Source organism: Canis lupus, chromosome 2 (genome assembly GCF_048164855.1).
Source record: "Canis lupus baileyi chromosome 2, mCanLup2.hap1, whole genome shotgun sequence".
In the NCBI taxonomy this organism is placed as follows: Eukaryota; Metazoa; Chordata; class Mammalia; order Carnivora; family Canidae; genus Canis; species Canis lupus.
The window spans coordinates 55,216,260-55,233,535 of record NC_132839.1 but is presented as its reverse complement, the minus strand read 5'-3'; the positions used below and the strand labels follow the sequence as shown (position 1 = coordinate 55,233,535).

The following is a 17,276-nucleotide window of genomic DNA, read 5'->3' as shown; positions in this document are numbered from 1 at the left end:
TTCGATCCTGGGTCTCCAGGATGGCGCCCTGGGCCAAAGGCAGGCGCCAAACCGCTGCGCCACCCAGGGATCCCTTATTGTCACTTTAATTTGCATATCTTTGATTAGTGAGATTAAGAATTTTTCCTATAATTATGGCCATTTACTTTTGTGAGTTGCCTGTTTATCTTTCTAGTCCATTTTTCTAGGGAAATACTTGTCATTTTATTTATTTCAAGCATTTAAAAAATATATATACAGGGATGTCTGGGTGGCTTAGCAGTTGACCATCTGCCTTTGGTTCAGGGTGTGATCCCGGGGTCCTGGGATTGAGTCCCACTTTGGGCTTCCTGCATGGAGCTTGCTTCTCTCTCTATGTCTCTGCCTCTCTCTCTGTGCTTCTCATGAGTAAATAAATAAAATCTTAAAAAAAAAAAAGTATATATACATATAAAGATTATAGGGGATTATTAATTCCTTGTTATGTTTTGCAAATTTTCTCTCAAGTTTATCTTTTCTTTAAAAAATATTTTAATTACCTAATAGAAGTTTAGCTGCTTTTTATGTAGCCAATTTATGTCCTATTTATTTATTTATTTATTTATTTATTTATTTATTTATTTATGGAGCCCAACACAGCTTAGACCCACGGTCCTTGCACTCAAGACCTGAGCAGAATTCCAGAGTTGGACGTTTAACTGACTGAGCCACCAGGTGCCCCTCCCTCTTCCTTTATAATATCTAATATCTGCTGCCATAATTTTATTTGAAAAGGCTTTTTCTCATTTCAGGATTATACAACCATTCACCTATATTTTTTCCCTCCTTTTTATTTATTTATTTATTTTCTAGATTTTATTTATTTATTTATGAGAGACACAGAGAGGTATAGACACAGAGGGATAAGCAGGCTCCTCGCAGGGAGCCCAATGTGGGACTTGAACCCTGGACTTGGGATCATGCCCTGAGCTGAAGGGACACACTCAGCTGCTGAGCCACCCAGGTGTCCCTTTTTCTCCTTTTATTTTATTCTGTAAAATCTCCAATCCATTTTTAAAATTAATTTTTTATTTTTTAAAAAAGATTTTATTCATTTATTCATGAGAAAGGCAGAGATATAGGCAGAGGGAGAAGCAGGCTCCATGCAGGGAGCCCGATGTGAGACTAGATCCTGGAACTCCGGGATCACGCCCTGAGCCAAAGGCAGGCGCTCAACCGCTAAGCCACCCAGGCATCCCAAATGTTTAGTATTTAATGTGCTTCTCTCGGTGCTTGATAAAGGGAAAGTTGTTGATGAGGTCTATACTGTAGTACGGGTGCTCTAGGAAGTGCAGCCTCAGAACTTGAGATTTTGTTAGTGAGTGTTCAGAGGTGGTAGCTGTTATTATCGGAGGAGGCAATATATTGTAACAATAGAGTGTGAGTTTTAAAATCACATCAATTTGGGTTCAAGTGTTGAGCTCGGGCACTCACCAGGTGGGTAATCTTGGATGGGTCACTTCTAGGAGCCCATGGTTTCCTTATCCGTAAAATAAAAAAAATAATAATACCACTTAATGAGATTTTTGCGAAAATCAAGTGAGAAAATGCATGCAAAGTATTTAGCTTTATTTCAGCCATGTGGTGTTAGAGATTCTTTTTTTCATGTTATTTATATCGAAAATGAATCATTTATTTTGAGACGTGGGGGAGGAGCAGAGGGAGAGGAAGAGAGAGAGAGAGAATAGAGCCTGGTGTAGAACTTGATCTCAAAATCCTAAGATCCCGACCTGAGCCAAAATCAAGAGTTGGACACTTAACTGGCTGAACCACCCAGGTGCTCTGAAAATGAACCATTTAGACACTGCTGTTTTTGTGTTTAGTAGCTGTGTTTCAGATCTGAAGTCAGCTTTAAAATTTTTTTAGATAATTTTCATGTGACTTAGATTTGCTAAAGCAGTTCTAGTGTTAACTTGAGGAGGCAAAATGTTGAAACTTTATATCCCTTATTGTGAGAAGGGGGGGACTCAGAACTCTACTCTCCATTTTCTTCAACTCTGTGAGAAATAGAAATATAAGAGTTTTGTCACTAAGTTCTATTTGTGGTCACAGCTGAGGGTCCTGATCACAGGTAGTGTGTGCTGATGTTACCACATGGTATGATATTCTCAGAACTTTTTTTTTTTTTAAGATTTTATTTATTTACTCATGAGAAACGGAGAGACAGAGACAGAGAGGCAGAGACACAGGCAGAGGGAGAAGCAGGCTCCATGCAGGGAGCCTGATGTGGAACTCGATCCCAGGACTCCAGGATCAGGTCCCGGGCTGAAGGCGGCACTAAACCGCTGAGCCACCCAGGCTGCCCTCAGAACTTTTTTAAAAAGTGACTTATCTATTAAAACATTTGTACATGTAGAGTTTTTTTTTTTTAATTTATAATAAGATTTTATTCATGAGAAAGAGGCAGAGACCTAGGCAGAGGGAGAAGCAGGCTTCCTGCAGAGAGCCCAGTATGGGATTCAATCCCAGCACCTCGGGATCACGCCCTGATCTGGCGGCAGACGCTCAGCCACTGAGCCACCTAGGTGCCCCTACTTGTAGAAATATTTATACTTGTATTTGAAGAAAAAATTAAAAACCCGACTGTGTTGCCAAAAGTGATTTTCTGAAACAGATCTCATCAGGTCATTCCCCTCTTAAATCCTTCAGTGTCCCTCACAACTAGGATGGTTATTTCTTCTGCCTGGAGGCCTTCCCTGCCTTGGCCAGTTGGTAAACTCCTCTTTGTTCTTTCAAGCCCATTAATATTTGTGGATGATGTGGAGCCAGAAGAGAATTATTGTTTTGGATTGCAGAAGTAGGATTCCCAAAGATGCTGACATTAGGGACAATGGGCTGAACTGAACATGAGGAAATATCATGGAGATGAGTGCAGGTTGTGGTTCTAATATAGAATTTTAGAGATAGGATTCAGTAGCTGTGAATTTCCAAAAAATTGTTGATTGGAAAAATGTAATAAAAATAGTTGAGTCTGAGGCTTTGTGGTTATGGAGTACTCAAAATTAAGAAGGTGATAGTGCTGTTCCATTTCAGGCGAGTTGGACCTTACTTGGAACACAGTGTTCAGTTGGAGAAAGTTCACAGATGGGTGAGAGTGAAATAATGCATGGGTGAGGGGGCCTAGGTGTACTGTCCAACATCTGAGTGCTTGCTCGCTTTGTTTCAGTCACTGTTCTTAATGCTTTATTTGTATTATCTCTTGTAATCCTCACACTCCTTCCAGATGGCTGCTATTATATTATTCCCTTCTTATGAAGAGTATTTGAAAAAACAAGTAATCATTTCACTTACAGGGGTGTCAACATGTGACTCCATCATCTAAGGGGAGAGGAGGAAAAGCAAAAAATTTTTTTTTCATACTGAGCCACCACACACTATGCTAGCTCCACACTTTATATGCAATCTTTTTTTTTTTTTTTTTTTAAGATTTTATTTTTAAGTAATTGCTACATCCAGCATGGGACTTGAATTTAAAACCAAGATTAAGAGTCACATGCTCTACCAACTGAGCCAGCCAGGCACTCCCCCAACTCCACTGCTTTTTAAAATTTTTATTTCCTTATTTGAGAGAGAGAGTGTGGAGTAGAGGAAGAGGGACAAGCAGACTCTGTGCCAAGCGCAGAACTGACTTGGGGCTCAATCTCATGACCCTGAGATCATGACCTGAGCCAAAATCAAGAGTCAGCTGCTCCAGCTCCACTGACTGAGCCACCTGATTTTATTTAATCCCCAGCAACAGACCTACCTGGAAAGTATTGTTATTCCCTTTTAACAAATGAAGGAACTGGTTAAGTGACTGTCTTGATAAGGGACAGGTTATAAATCCAGGTGTCCCTTTTTAAAAAAAATTTTTTTAAAGATTTATTTATATATTTTAGAGAGAGAAAGAGCATGAGCCGGGGGAAGGGCCAGAGAGAAGGAGACAAGCAGACTCCACTGAGAGGGGAGCCCCATGCGGGGTTTGATCCCAGGATCCTGAGACCATGACTGAGTCAAAACCAAGAGTTGGATGCCCAACTGACTGAGCCACCCAGGTACCCCTAAATCTAGGTCTCTTAAAGTCTCTGGCCAATGCTGACCACACTAATACACACATATTTTAAAATTCAAATTCAATTAGCCCACATAGAGTACATCTTCAGTTTCAGTTGTGAAATTCAGTGATTAAATCAGTTGCATATAATACCAAGTGCTCATCTTTAATTCCATATGTTGTCTTGCTCCACGAAGGCAGCTTAGGGTACCAAAGGGGAACTGATGCTGGCTTAATATAAACTTCTACCTGCTAGAATTCAGAAATGAAATGAATTAATTTGAATGTTTGGTTCCATTTCAGCAGCAGTGGTCAGGCTCAGCCTGTGGCATGATTTGGCTGAGAGGTTTTGGAAGCATTCAGGCATGAAAGGGAGGGAGGAGTGGGACGTGGAGGGAGTGGAGGAGTTGGGGTAGAGAGCTGTAATGAGCTTTCTACCCAAGGGATTCTATGATTATCGTGAGACAGTGATAAATATAATTGGCAAAAAGTCGTGGTGGCCACTGATTTTTCTTTCATGCATAAGTTTATTTACTTTTTAGTTTAGCTTTATTGTGATATAATTAACACTTAAAATTTTAAGATATTTAAAGTAGACATTGTGGTGATTTGTTATACATTATGAAAGGTTTAGGTTTGGTTTTGTTTTTGTGAGAACATTCAAGTTCTACTCTCTTGGCAAATTTCAGTTACATAAACATTGTTACCAACTATAGTCACCATGTTTTACATTAGAGCCTCAGACTTTATCCTCTTATAGCTGAAAGTTTGTACCCTTTTCCAACTTCTCCCTATTTTCTTTACCCCATACCTCATGGCAACTACTTTACTACTATGTTTCTATGAGTTTTTTTTTTTTTTTTAGATTTCACATATAAGCAGTACCATGCAGTATTTGTCTTTGGTCTGTTGCATTAGGATAATGCCCCCAGGATTCATCTATGTTGTCACAAATGGCTGGATTTCCTTCTTTCTCATGGCTGAATAATATTCCAGTCTGTGTGTTCATGTACATGCACATGTGTGTATCACATCTTCTGTATGCATTCATCTGTTGATGGGCACTTACCCTGTTTCCATGTCTTGACTATTGTGAAAAATACTGCAGTGAACATGGGAGTGCAGATATCTCTTTGACAGCCTGTTTTCCTTTCCTTTGGCTGTATACCTAGAATTGGGATTGCTGAATCATACATATGCAGTCCTATTTTTAATTTTTTAAGGAATCTTCACATATTTCTCCTTAACAGCTGCACCAGTTTACATTCTCACCAGTAGTGCAAACGGGTTCTCTTTTCTTTACATTTTTTCCAACACTTGTTGTCTTCTGCCCTTTTTTTTTTTTAAAGATTTTATTTATTCATTCATGAGACACACACACACACACACACACACACACACAGACACACACAGGCAGAAACACAGGCAGAGAGAGAAGCAGGATCCATGCAGGGAGCCTGATGTGGGACTCCGTTCCCGGGCTGGAGATCCCTATCTCCAGGATCACACCCCGGGCTGATGGCTGATGGCTGATGGCTGATGGCGGCTGCTAAACCTTTAAGCCATTGGGGCTGCCCTCTTTTGCCCTTTTTTTTTTTTTTAAATTTTTATTTATTATTTATGATAGTCACACACACACAGAGAGAGAGAGAGGCAGAGACACAGGCAGAGGGAGAAGCAGGCTCCATGCACCGGGAGCCCGACGTGGGATTCGATCCCGGGTCTCCAGGATCCCGGGTCTCCAGGATCGCGCCCTGGGCCAAAGGGAGGCGCCAAACCGCTGCGCCACCCAGGGATCCCTCTTTTGCCCTTTTGATGATGATTGTTCTAATAAGTGTGAGGTGATGTCTCATTGAGGTTTTGATTTGCATTTCCCTGATGATTAGCACCTTTTGTATGTCTTTGGAAAAGTGCCTCTTCAGTTCCTCTGCCCACTTGTAATTTGGATTGTTTTTTTAATGTTGAGTTGTATGAAGTCTTTATATATTTTGAATATTAACCTTTTATCAGATTCATGATTTGCAGATACTTTCTTCCATTTTGTAGGTTTCATTTTGTTGATGGTTTTCTTTGTGCAAGAGCTGTTTAGTTTGATATAGTTCCACTTCTGTTTATTTTTGCTTTTGATGCTTTTGATGTCAAAACCAAAAATATCATTGCCAATACTGATGTTAAGGAGCTTACCTCCAGTATTTCCTTCTTGGAATTTATGGTTTTTGGTCATTTGTTCAAGTCTGTAATCCATTTTGAGTTGATTTTTGTGTGTGGTGCAAGGTAGGGGTCTATGCATAAATTTATTTAAAAATGTATTTATAAAGCAAGGGGCGCCTGGCTGGCTCAGTTGGTAGAGCATGTGACTTAATCTCAGGATTATAAATTTAAGCCCCATGTTGGGTGTAGAGATTACTTAAAAAGAAAGTCTTAAAAAATAACATAAAATGTATTTATAAAGCTAAACCAAATGCTTATATTTTATAAGAAAGCTTTGTGTCTGAGTTGAAAATCATTGTGGACTTACAGTTAAACTAAAATACTTAAAACCCTATTTAGTGTACAGAACACAGAGAGATACTAGACTTTTTCCTCTATAGGATATTTTACACTTTGCCGTGTTCATTCTGCCCTAATGGGCCCAGCCCTATTAGATTTTTGGACTGAGTGGTAAGAGCAACAGTAGTCTAGTGAAGAGGATTCTTAACTAGAAATCAGGGTCCTGTTATTCTGTCTTTGCCACTAGCTAGTAGTTGACTTTGGATAGACCTTATACTTGTAAAATTGAGGGAGTTGTACAAATAGGTGTAGCCTTTGGTAAGTTTTTGGACGATAAAAAACGTTTCTTTAATGTTTATAATTTTTTATTTTGTAGTTACACTTCCTTTTTTTTTTCTTTTTAAAGATTTCATATATTTATTCATGAGAGACTCACAGAGAGAGAGAGACATAGGCAGAGGGAGAAGCAGGATCCCTGTAGGGATCCCAATGTGGGACTCGATCCTAGAACCCTGGGATCATGACCTGAGTCAAAGGCAGACAGACACTCAATCACTGGGTCACCCAGGCATCTCTGGAATTACTTCTAAGGTCCTTTCCTTAGGAATTAATTCTAAGTGCAGCAGAACATTGTGCACAAAGCTGTTCTTTGCAGTATTATTTAATGGTTGAAAATATTTGGAAGTGACATGAGTAGGTAACCAATTAAGCACTTGGTAGAGTTTTTATGTAACTTAGTCTTCAGAAATTATATAATAACATGGAATATATTCATAAAATATTGAGAACTGTCTAATAATTTTCTCTTAATGGATATGTATTATATTGAAAAAAAAAAAAAAAACAACCCAAAGGGATTTGCCATAGATGTGCTTCAAGTTCTTGGCTATCATGTTGTGATTCTGTGGTTTAGTGACAGAAGAAGAAATCTCAGATGGGCTGTAGAGGACAAAAAGAAGGGTTTGTTATATCTTCTTGGGGTTATAGTTGAATCTAGACTTCTAATATTAAACATTAGAGTAACATAGTACCCTACTTAGTGCTTTCAGTTTTCCAAAGCAATTTGGTCCTGATTTAACCTATTTTATTTCATTTCTCTAAACTTATAAATGAGCCGGGTGATACTCTGTTGAGACGAAGGTCACCATCCCATGTGTGGTAACTTGGAAGGCAGCCTTGGGTTTGCGGCAGCTAAGAGACACCTCTGTATTTGGCCTATTTATTCTAGCTCTCCCTTAGCCCTTTTCACCAGATCACAATTGGCTCTTCTGGCCGAACATTTCTGTGATGTGCAAGGTGTTTTAAATCTAGCTTGTTAATGGGGATTGTTTTCCAGCAGTTTGTGTAGGGAAGGCGAGGATAGAGGCTTGTGGGAGATGTTGATGCTGGCATTCCTTTTACTTTGATTTTGATGTAGTAATCTCAGAGGTGAACCGAAATATCTTTGGTAACTAGCTCTGTTTTCAAGGCAAAAGCATGTACTGTGCTGTTTATTCATTGTCTTCCCTATGTGTTTACCTTGTTTTCAAGAGAAAGTAATTTTTTTCCTCATACCATTATATGGTAAAGGGCTGTTTTTGGCTTACACTACAGTTGTTCTAGGTTTGTTTCTGTTAATGAGAGCACAAGTTAGACTGTCCCCTGAGAGCCAGAGTTGCCAGGAGCTGATGGCCATATTCCTTTTAGCAATAAAAAATTGAAGGGCTCTATTGTATATCCTTCAAGCAATTTTATGAACACGAATTACATAAATGGGGCAGCCCCGGTGGTGCAGCGGTTTAGCGCCGCCTGCAGCCCAGGGCGTGATCCTGGAGACCCTGGATTAGTCCCACGTCAGGCTCTCTGTATGATGCCTGCTTCTCCCTCTGCCTGTGTCTCTGCCTCTCTCTCTCTCTCTGTCTCTATGAATAAATAAATAAAATCTTAAAAAAAAAAGAATTACATAAATGCATAAATGGGATCAGAAATACATGTACATATTATCTGGCTTGTTTTCCTATTAATGTTAGTGTTTTCATGTAAATTTTCATGGATATATATGTTGTGTCTATAAAATATGGCATAATTAAATATTTCTTCCAGTTTTTTTTTTTTTTATTTCTTCCAGTTTTATTTGCCTTTTAATTCAAGCTTCTGTATATCAATGAACATTATAAATGTTTCCTTTTTATGTTGTCCTACTCGGTGGTAAATCCAGTTTTTACTTCATTCAGCTGTATCTTTCAGTTTTTTTTCATTTGTCTTTTCACAGATTTAACACTAGTAAAATAGACCAGGCAATATCTAGTGTTTGGGGAGTTTTTTAACAGTATGGTAAAGAATGTATGAAATTTGAGTAGAATAATACACACATACACACGTAGGCACGCATGCACTCGTGTGTGTGTGTGTGTGTGTGTGTGTATTTATTTATTCTTCTATAAATAAAAGTAAGGGGGGGGTGCCTGGTTGGCTCAGTCAGGGAAGCATGTGACTCTGGATCTCAGGGTCATGAGTTCAAGCCCCACATTGGGCATGGAGCCTACTTAAAAAAGAAAAAAAAATGAGAAAAGGAACAAAATCACAAAAACAAAAACAAAAAAAATAAATAATAAACTACCAAAACAATGTCTTAAGAAATGTGAGGAAAACTCAAAAACTTTACTAAGATACAAAACTTGATTTGAATCAGAAATCTTGGATTTGGGACTAAGAAGAAAATCAAATAAATGAAAGTAAGCTCCATGCATATTCTGAGCCAGCCAGGCATCCCAAGTAGAATAATTTTAAATTAGGGATTTTTAATATGGAACCAGTGAAATCTCTGAAATTACATATTTTTTTAAAGATTTTATTTATTTTTTATTTAAGAGAGAGAATCCCAAGTAGACTCTTCATGGAGCTGGACATGGGGCTTGATCTCACAGCCCTGATATTCATGACTTGAGCTAAAACCAAGAGTCGGATGCTTAACTGATTGAGCCACCCGGGTGCCCCTGAAATTATATATTAAATTTCAGTATATGTACATTTTTCTGGGGAAGGATTTCCTTAGATACTCAAAGGATGCTGTGACTTAAAAAATAGTTTAAAAAACCATCGCCATGGGGCGCCTAGGTGGCTCAGAAGTTGAGTGTCTGCCTTTGGCCCAGGTCGTGATCCCGGGGCCTGGGATTGAGCCCTGCATTGGGCTCCTGCGGAGAGTCTGCTTCTCCCTCTTCCTATATCTCTGCCTCTCTCTCTGTGTCTCATGAATAAATAGATAAAATTAAAAAAAAAATACATCGCCTTGGGGTAGGTAGGTTTGGGTGGCTCAGTTGGTTAAGGGTCATGCTCAGGTCACGATCTCAGGAGGTTCCCTGCTCAGTTGGGATTTTTCTTTTCCTTCACTCTCCCCCCCCCCCTTCCTGCTCTCTGGCTCTCTCTAGTAAATAAATAAAATCTTAAAAAAACCCAAAAAAACCCAAAAAACGAACTCATCACCTTAAATGATTTTTAGTTACCTCCATTTCTGTTGGTAGAAAATATGTGCAGATTGTGTTGTTTTATCTTGGGCCTTCTGAAATCTCTTGAGAGGTGTTCTAGGGAGAAAATAGTTTTCTTTTCCTTTCCCCTTTACAACCTCTTTCTCCACCTCTGAAAAAAAATGCATTCATTTTTACTGATTCCATTGGCATTTTCTTCCCTATTTTAACTGAGATAATTGACTATTCATGCAATCCCCAAACAACCTTAAAATCTGAACCTAGAAATTCACTGTGGATTCTGAAACTGGAGGAGAACATCAATATATTTAAATTTTTGAAAAGCTGAAATTCTGGCTTCAGCCACAAATGACTATTCTTAGGGCTTCTGCAGGAATAACTTAGGGTTAGGGTCTGAGGTTTCTGGGCTGTTGGGGCCGGGGGAACCAGCCAGCTCTGCTGGCTCAGGGGCAGAAAGCAGGGTAGAGAAGGAGGCCTTGATGTTCCGGAGTTTTTCTGAGTTCCTTGCCTCTGAGATCGGACTGGGTCAGGACAAGGATATGTGTGAAATTGCACCTTAAAAGAGCACTGCAGGCAACCTGGGTGGCTCAGCGGTTTAGCGCCCACCTTTGGCCCAGGGTGTGATCCTGGAGTGCCGGAATCGAGTCCCGCGTCGGGCTCCCGATGGAGCCTACTTCTCCCTCTGCCTGTGTCTCTGCCTTTCTCTCTCTCTCTGTGTGTCTCTCATGAATAAATGGATAAAATCTTAAAAAAAAAAAAAAAAAAAGAGCACTGCTTATGTGGAACTTAAGCTCCTCCATAGAGAATGGAAATAAAGCTCAGAATCTCTTAAGGAGGGGATCAGACCTTCCCTCTCTTCTCAAGTCCTCTCCCTTTCTTGCAGGTGGATGGAAGCATGTCTTGGGGAAGACCTGCCTCCTACCACAGAACTGGAAGAGGGGCTTAGGAATGGGGTCTACCTTGCCAAACTAGGAAACTTCTTCTCTCCCAAAGTGGTGTCCCTGAAGAAAATTTACGATCGAGAGCAGACCAGATACAAGGTGAGTCCTTCCTTGCTTGGTGCTTAAATTTCCATACACTTAGAAGAGAAGATTAGTGGACTTTACCCTGTATAAGAGTTATTGAGAAATATGTGTGAATGTATTTGTTCTAGCAAAATAAAGTACCTGGCAGAGTGGAGAAGAGAGTGCAAAGTCAGGCATGGCATTAAAAGGTGGCAGTCTGTATTGTTGATACAATTCCTGTAATGGTGTAGGTCTAGAAATATTCATGGTCCTTGATGAATTTTTAAAAATTTCTTAGAAGATGGAGGAAGTAAAAAAAAAAAAAAAAAAAAGATGGAGGAAGTAACTAGGGGGAATTACAATTTCAATTTTAACCAAGCAATGAGATTTGTTGGCAAATTGAAAGCAATAGCAACACACCTTTAGGAAAAAAGGCCCCTCTGTGATACTAGAATTCAAGGTAAATTGAGAAAGCAATCCAATTTCAGGAAATCAAGGTAAGTGAGAGGCTTTGATTCTTGTGGCCCAGAGCCATGAAAAACAGAAATCAAGTTGGGATGTTGACAAGGACCAAACTCTGTTGTGGAGGAGCTTTCCTAGGAGGAGCTATTTAGAAAAGGAAGAATGTAAAAGATAGTGAGAGATTACAAAACCAAGAGCAGCTGTAATCGAGGTAACTGTAGGAGTTGGACTAGAACTTGAAATGAGCTAAGGATGAAGATAGAATCAAAAGAAGTTATGTTTTATGTCTATATTCAAAGGACAAGGAGAAGATAAAGGTCCTAAAACCAAAATTAACATCCCAAAGAGAAACTTTCCTTTTCTGAAGGCAATTCTGGAGCTCTTCTGTTGAGCCCTATACAGTGTGGGGCAGAGCAGCAAGACATTCGTTCATTTAAAAAGATTTACTTATTTTTAGAGAGAGAGGGAGAGAGAATGCAGGCTAGCATGAACAGGAGGGAGCCACAGAGGGCGAGAGAATCTCAAGCAGACTCCCCACTGAGTGTGGAGCCCAGTGCAGGGCTTGATCCCATGACTCCGGGATCATGACCTGAACCAAAACCTAGAGTTGGATGCTTAGCTGACTGAGCCACCCAGGCACCTCAAACAACAAGACATTTAAAACAAGAGTGGAGACTGCATGGCAATAGAAACAATGGCCCTGCCCCTCTTCCCCTCCAGAGAGTAAATCTTTCTGTAAGATAACAAATCTAGAGGTTTAGAGGGGGGATATTTGTGTGAGTGGTACTAAGAAAACCCTGATTAACACACTTAATAATATCTGTTAGTTTGTGAATATTTTCTACCTGCCAGATACCACACTGGGTGCTTTTGTATGTTTTCCCACTTCATCTTTACAATAAACATATAAAGTAGGTGTTAAAGATGAGGAAATTCAAAAAGGTGAAGTGACCTGCCCACTGTCACCAGTAGATGGTCAAGCCAGGGATTGAATCCAGCATAATTGAATTCCAAAGACTGTTCTGTAGAGCTCATTATACAGGAAGATTCTCCAGATGGTTCTCAAGTGAGAGGAGCTGAGATGTGGATTTGGCTTTTTAGGATTGGAATGTGAACATGATGCTATAGATCTTCAATTTAAGGGGACCTTGCAAAGTCTCATAAGGAAACTTTTGTTGCAAAAAGAGTATTTAGTATTTGCTTCAATGTTGCCAACAGTGCCTAATTGTCTCTTATTTGTTCTAGGCAACCGGCCTGCACTTTAGACATACTGATAACGTGATTCAGTGGTTGAATGCCATGGATGAGATTGGATTGCCTAAGGTAACTTACATGATATTCAGAGTTCTGGCTTAGATCAGGCTGTTTTGGCACATAGTTATTCTGCCTGTAAAATTATTCTCAATTGAGGGCGGCCCGGGTGGCTCAGCGGTTTATTTTTTTATTTTTTTATTTTTTAATTGTATTTATTTATGATAGTCATAGAGAGAGAGAGAGAGAGAGAGAGAGAGAGAGAGAGGCAGAGACACAGGCAGAGGGAGAAGCAGGCTCCATGCACCGGGAGCCTGACGTGGGATTCGATCCCGGGTCTCCAGGATCGCACCCTGGGCCAAAGGCAGGCGCCAAACCGCTGCGCCACCCAGGGATCCCGGCTCAGTGGTTTAGCGCCGCCTTCCGCCCAGGGTGTGATCCTGGAGACCCGGGATCGAGTCCCACATCAGATTCCCTGCATGGAGCCTGCTTCTCCCTCTGCCTGTGTCTCTGCCCCCCCCCCCCCCCCCCTCTGTGTGTCTCTCATGAATAAATGAATAAAATCTTTTAAAAAAATTATTCTCAATTGAATCTTTGGTGGTTTTCTTTCTTTTTTTTTTTTTAAGTCCTAAAAGATCTATTTCTTCTGTTTGTTTTAGGAATAGTTTTGTTCTTTCTTTTATATTCTTCATCCCTGCTTCATCTCATCCTAGAGAAATTCCCTATGATGTCATTTACTACATCAAGTTGTAGACTTATATTGAAATTCACATGCCATGAAATCCACCTTTTTACTTTAAAAAAATTTTTTTTTTGAAATCCACCTTTTAAAAGTATACAATTTAGTGTTCTTATTTAGTCACAAAGTTGCAACATTAATATTTGATGTTAGGAAATACAAGGAAATACTTTATTTTTAAAATATTTTATTTATTCATGATAGACATAGAGAGAGAGAGAGAGGCAGAGAGAGAGGCAGAGACACAGGCAGAGGGAGGCAGGAGCTGAACCGCTGAGCCACCCAGGGATCCCAGGAAATATTTTAGAAACATCATTTTTCAGCTGCAGAATTCTCCTCTATCTGTAAGAGAGCTTGATGTGCTATTATTTTATGTTTCAAATTGTAGAGGCAATATAATGACATTTACTTTTTATATCTTGTTTTGGTGATGGCTGTAGTATTTGTGTTTTAAAACATCTTGAGGTACAGTTGGCATGGAGAAATGCACATATTTCATGTGTATAGTTGGATGGGTTTAGAGTGAGTGTGCATCCTTGAATGTTCCGCTTAGGAGTTTATTTTATTTAGCACTGCTCTTACTGAAATTGCCACCTCTAGCCTCCACACCCCTCCATCCTATCTTGAATCCAGAAGGCCATACTGTGTTGTCAACTCTTAGAGGCATGGACACCTTTTTTGTTTTCCATATCCTTTGACCTAAGGATTCTACTTCTAGGAATTTATCTCTGCCCCAAATCAGATAAGCCCGAAAAGATGGACATATAAGGGTTTTTCAGCATGGCTTAGGATAGGAAAAATTGATAACAATCACATGTTCCTTCACTAGGAGCATTAATTGTGCTGCAGCCAGTCAAACAATAGTACAGCCATTAGAAAGGATGATTTTATTTTTTTATTTATTATTTTTTTATTAATGATTTTTTAAAAATTTATTTATGATAGTCACAGAGAGGGAGAGAGAGAGAGAGAGAGGTAGAGACATAGGCAGAGGGAGAAGCAGGCTCCATGCACCGGGAGCCCGATGTGGGATTCGATCCCGGGTCTCCAGGATCGCGCCCTGGGCCAAAGGCAGGCGCCAAACTGCTGCGCCACCCAGGGATCCCTAGAAAGGATGATTTTAATCTGTATTGACAAAGGAAATTGTCTGTGAGGTATGAAGTGGAGAATAAAACTCCAAATAGGCTAAAGTTATAAAAGAGTTTGTGTTCTGGCTAAGGTGAGATTGCTATTTTTATGTGTAAAAGTGAATACTTTTGGGAAAGGTTGGTAAGGAGATAATAGTTTTTATTTTGGTGTGATCGGATTAAGGGGTGGATTTTATTTTCTTTATAATTTCCTGTAGAGTCTAAATTTTTGTAACCAAAGAAATATTGAAAAAGAGTGAGATAAGGAGGATCACAAAGTGGCTGGAACCACTGGGAGATGAACATTTGGTATTTAGCATAGCACCAAGCTCAATTCTTCATATGTGTTTTGAATTGAGTTAAATCCAGAGTCAAGTCTTTGCAGAAGACTAGCCTTTGTCCTCTTTTTTTTTTTTTTTTTTTTTTCCCAGAACAAAGTTCTGAAGCTCTCTTCCTTGCACTGGTAGGTTTGAGAATTAGGCCCACCAATGTCAGGAAATGCAGTATGTCAAGTTCTTTTTTTTTTTGTTTTTTTTTAAGATTTTATTTATTTTTTCATGAGAGACACACACACAGAGAGAGAAGCAGAGACACAACAGGCAGAGGGAGAAGCAGGCTCCATGTAGGGAGCTCAATTTGAGCCTCGATCCCGGGACTCCAGGATCACGCCCTGGGTGGAAGGCAGGTGCTAAACTGCTGAGCCACTCAGGGATCTCTAGTATGTCAAGTTCTTAAACATACTTTGCCTTTCTGTGCACCTATATCTTCTTGTACCTGTTACTTTTTATTATTTTTATTTATTCATGAGAGACACACAGAGAGAGGCAGAGACATAGGCAGAGGGAGAAGCAGGATCCATGCAGGGAGCCCAATGTGGGACTCAATCCCAGGACCCCAGGATCATGACCTGAGCCTAAGGCAGATGCTCAACCACTGAGCCACCCAGGCGTCCCGTCTTCTACCTGTTTCTTCTGAAATATGCCTGATGGGCAGTGGTGATTTAACCTCTTCTGAATAATACTAAGAGCTTCATTAATATATGCTTTTACTAGTAGTACTGTTACTACAAAATGCTTTTTTAATGATTTAATTTTACTACTTTTTTGGTTTACTAATGGTAATATATTGTCCTGGATCACCACTGCAACAAATGTAGAATTCCCCAAAGACTTTCAGGGACAACAGGGTTATCATGGTTATCAGCCTTGAAATGTCCACTCTACATGACTTAGATCTAGAAGACTTGAATAATGTGGACTAATGATACTTAGCTGAAAAACTGTTGCCCATAATATACTGTATGATATATAATTGACAATACATATGTAGTGTTTACAGGAATGCCTTCCCTAATCTCTTAATATGGTACATATAGGCTAATTGTAGGAACTTAATGTTATAAGTTTTTGATTCTTATCCTTTTAGTCTTTTTATTATAATTGGTCCTGTTGGCTACCTACCTCTCTAGGAAATATTTTGTGATTTTTGACTTGATTTTTTTTTTTTTTTAAAGATTTTATTTCTAAGTAATCTCTACACCCAATGTGGGGCTTGAACTCATAACCACGAAATCAAGATTCACCTGCTCTCTTGACTCAGTCAGCCAGGCACCCTTTGACTTTGATTTTTTTCATTGTGTGTGTGTGTGTGTGTGTGTTTTTTATAATTTATAATTTATTCATGAGAGACAGAGAGAATGAGGCAGAGACACAGGCAGAGGGAGAAACAGGCTCCATGCAGGGAGCTCGACATGGGACTCGATCCCGAGACCCTAGGACTACGCCCTGGGCTGAAGGCAGGTGCCAAACCGCTGAGCCACCCAGGGATCCCCAATTTTTTCGTTGTTTTAAATCTGTCCTCCGTCTTCCTCATGTGTTCTACCTCCCATATCCTAGTGGTGGGGGTTCTTTAAGATGCAGTCCTTATTTTAGCTACATTCTTGTTCTTATGGTTTCAGTTATTTTGAAGACTTTCTTAGAAGATAAACACATTGTATTCAAATGGCTGCTGGACAGTTCTCCTTGAATAGCTTTCTATTAGCTAGAATTCCTATCTGAAAGTAAACCTTCCTTTTCCCCCAACTGAACCTCCCCTCCTCTATACTAAATGGTAGGCTGTCCTCATTTCCCCAGTCATCCCGTCTCAAAATCTTGAGGTTACCTTGAACTCCTAAATGCACTTATCCCCCAAGCCTTCCTCATGTATTTGAAATGTTTCTTTTGTCTGTTGAAAGAGATTATCAGCCTGCCTCCTTAGCTTCAATTTCTCCACTATTCATTATATCCTGTGTCCTGTCTCCAGTCAGATCTTCCCGAGGCGCTGTTTTTTATCCTTGGCTTCAGAGCTGGGACTTCTCTGTGGCCTGCATATCAAGTTCAAACTTGTCTGACTTTCAAGGTCCTCATAATCTAATTGCATCCTACCCTACCCAGCTGTATTTTTGTTATTTTCTAAAATGTATTCTGTACTGTTTTTGGGAAGGGTGGCCCAACACAACTGTTATCTTCACCCTTCAGGAAATGACATATCTGTCTTGGAAAGTGAGCATGCAGAGTTTGAAAAATTATCAAAAAGATGATTATAGTACATCTCATCTCTTGACAGGGGCAATTCTTTCTAGTTGAGAGCTGTAGGTATTGTGTGAAAAGCATGAAAACAAACAAACATGATGTGTCAAGGACTCTAATA

The 17,276-nt window shown here is 39.7% G+C and overlaps 1 protein-coding gene across 1 annotated transcript in view; it reads left to right on the top strand.

The window, feature by feature from the left end:
- IQGAP1 (IQ motif containing GTPase activating protein 1) overlaps positions 1 to 17,276 on the top strand; it is a 109,017-nt gene that overhangs the window by 25,640 nt on the left and 66,101 nt on the right. The window contains exons 3-4 of the mRNA XM_072800711.1: positions 10,889 to 11,045; positions 12,717 to 12,794. Coding sequence (XP_072656812.1) covers positions 10,889 to 11,045; positions 12,717 to 12,794 — 235 coding nt within the window. The remainder of the gene's footprint in view (positions 1 to 10,888; positions 11,046 to 12,716; positions 12,795 to 17,276) is intronic.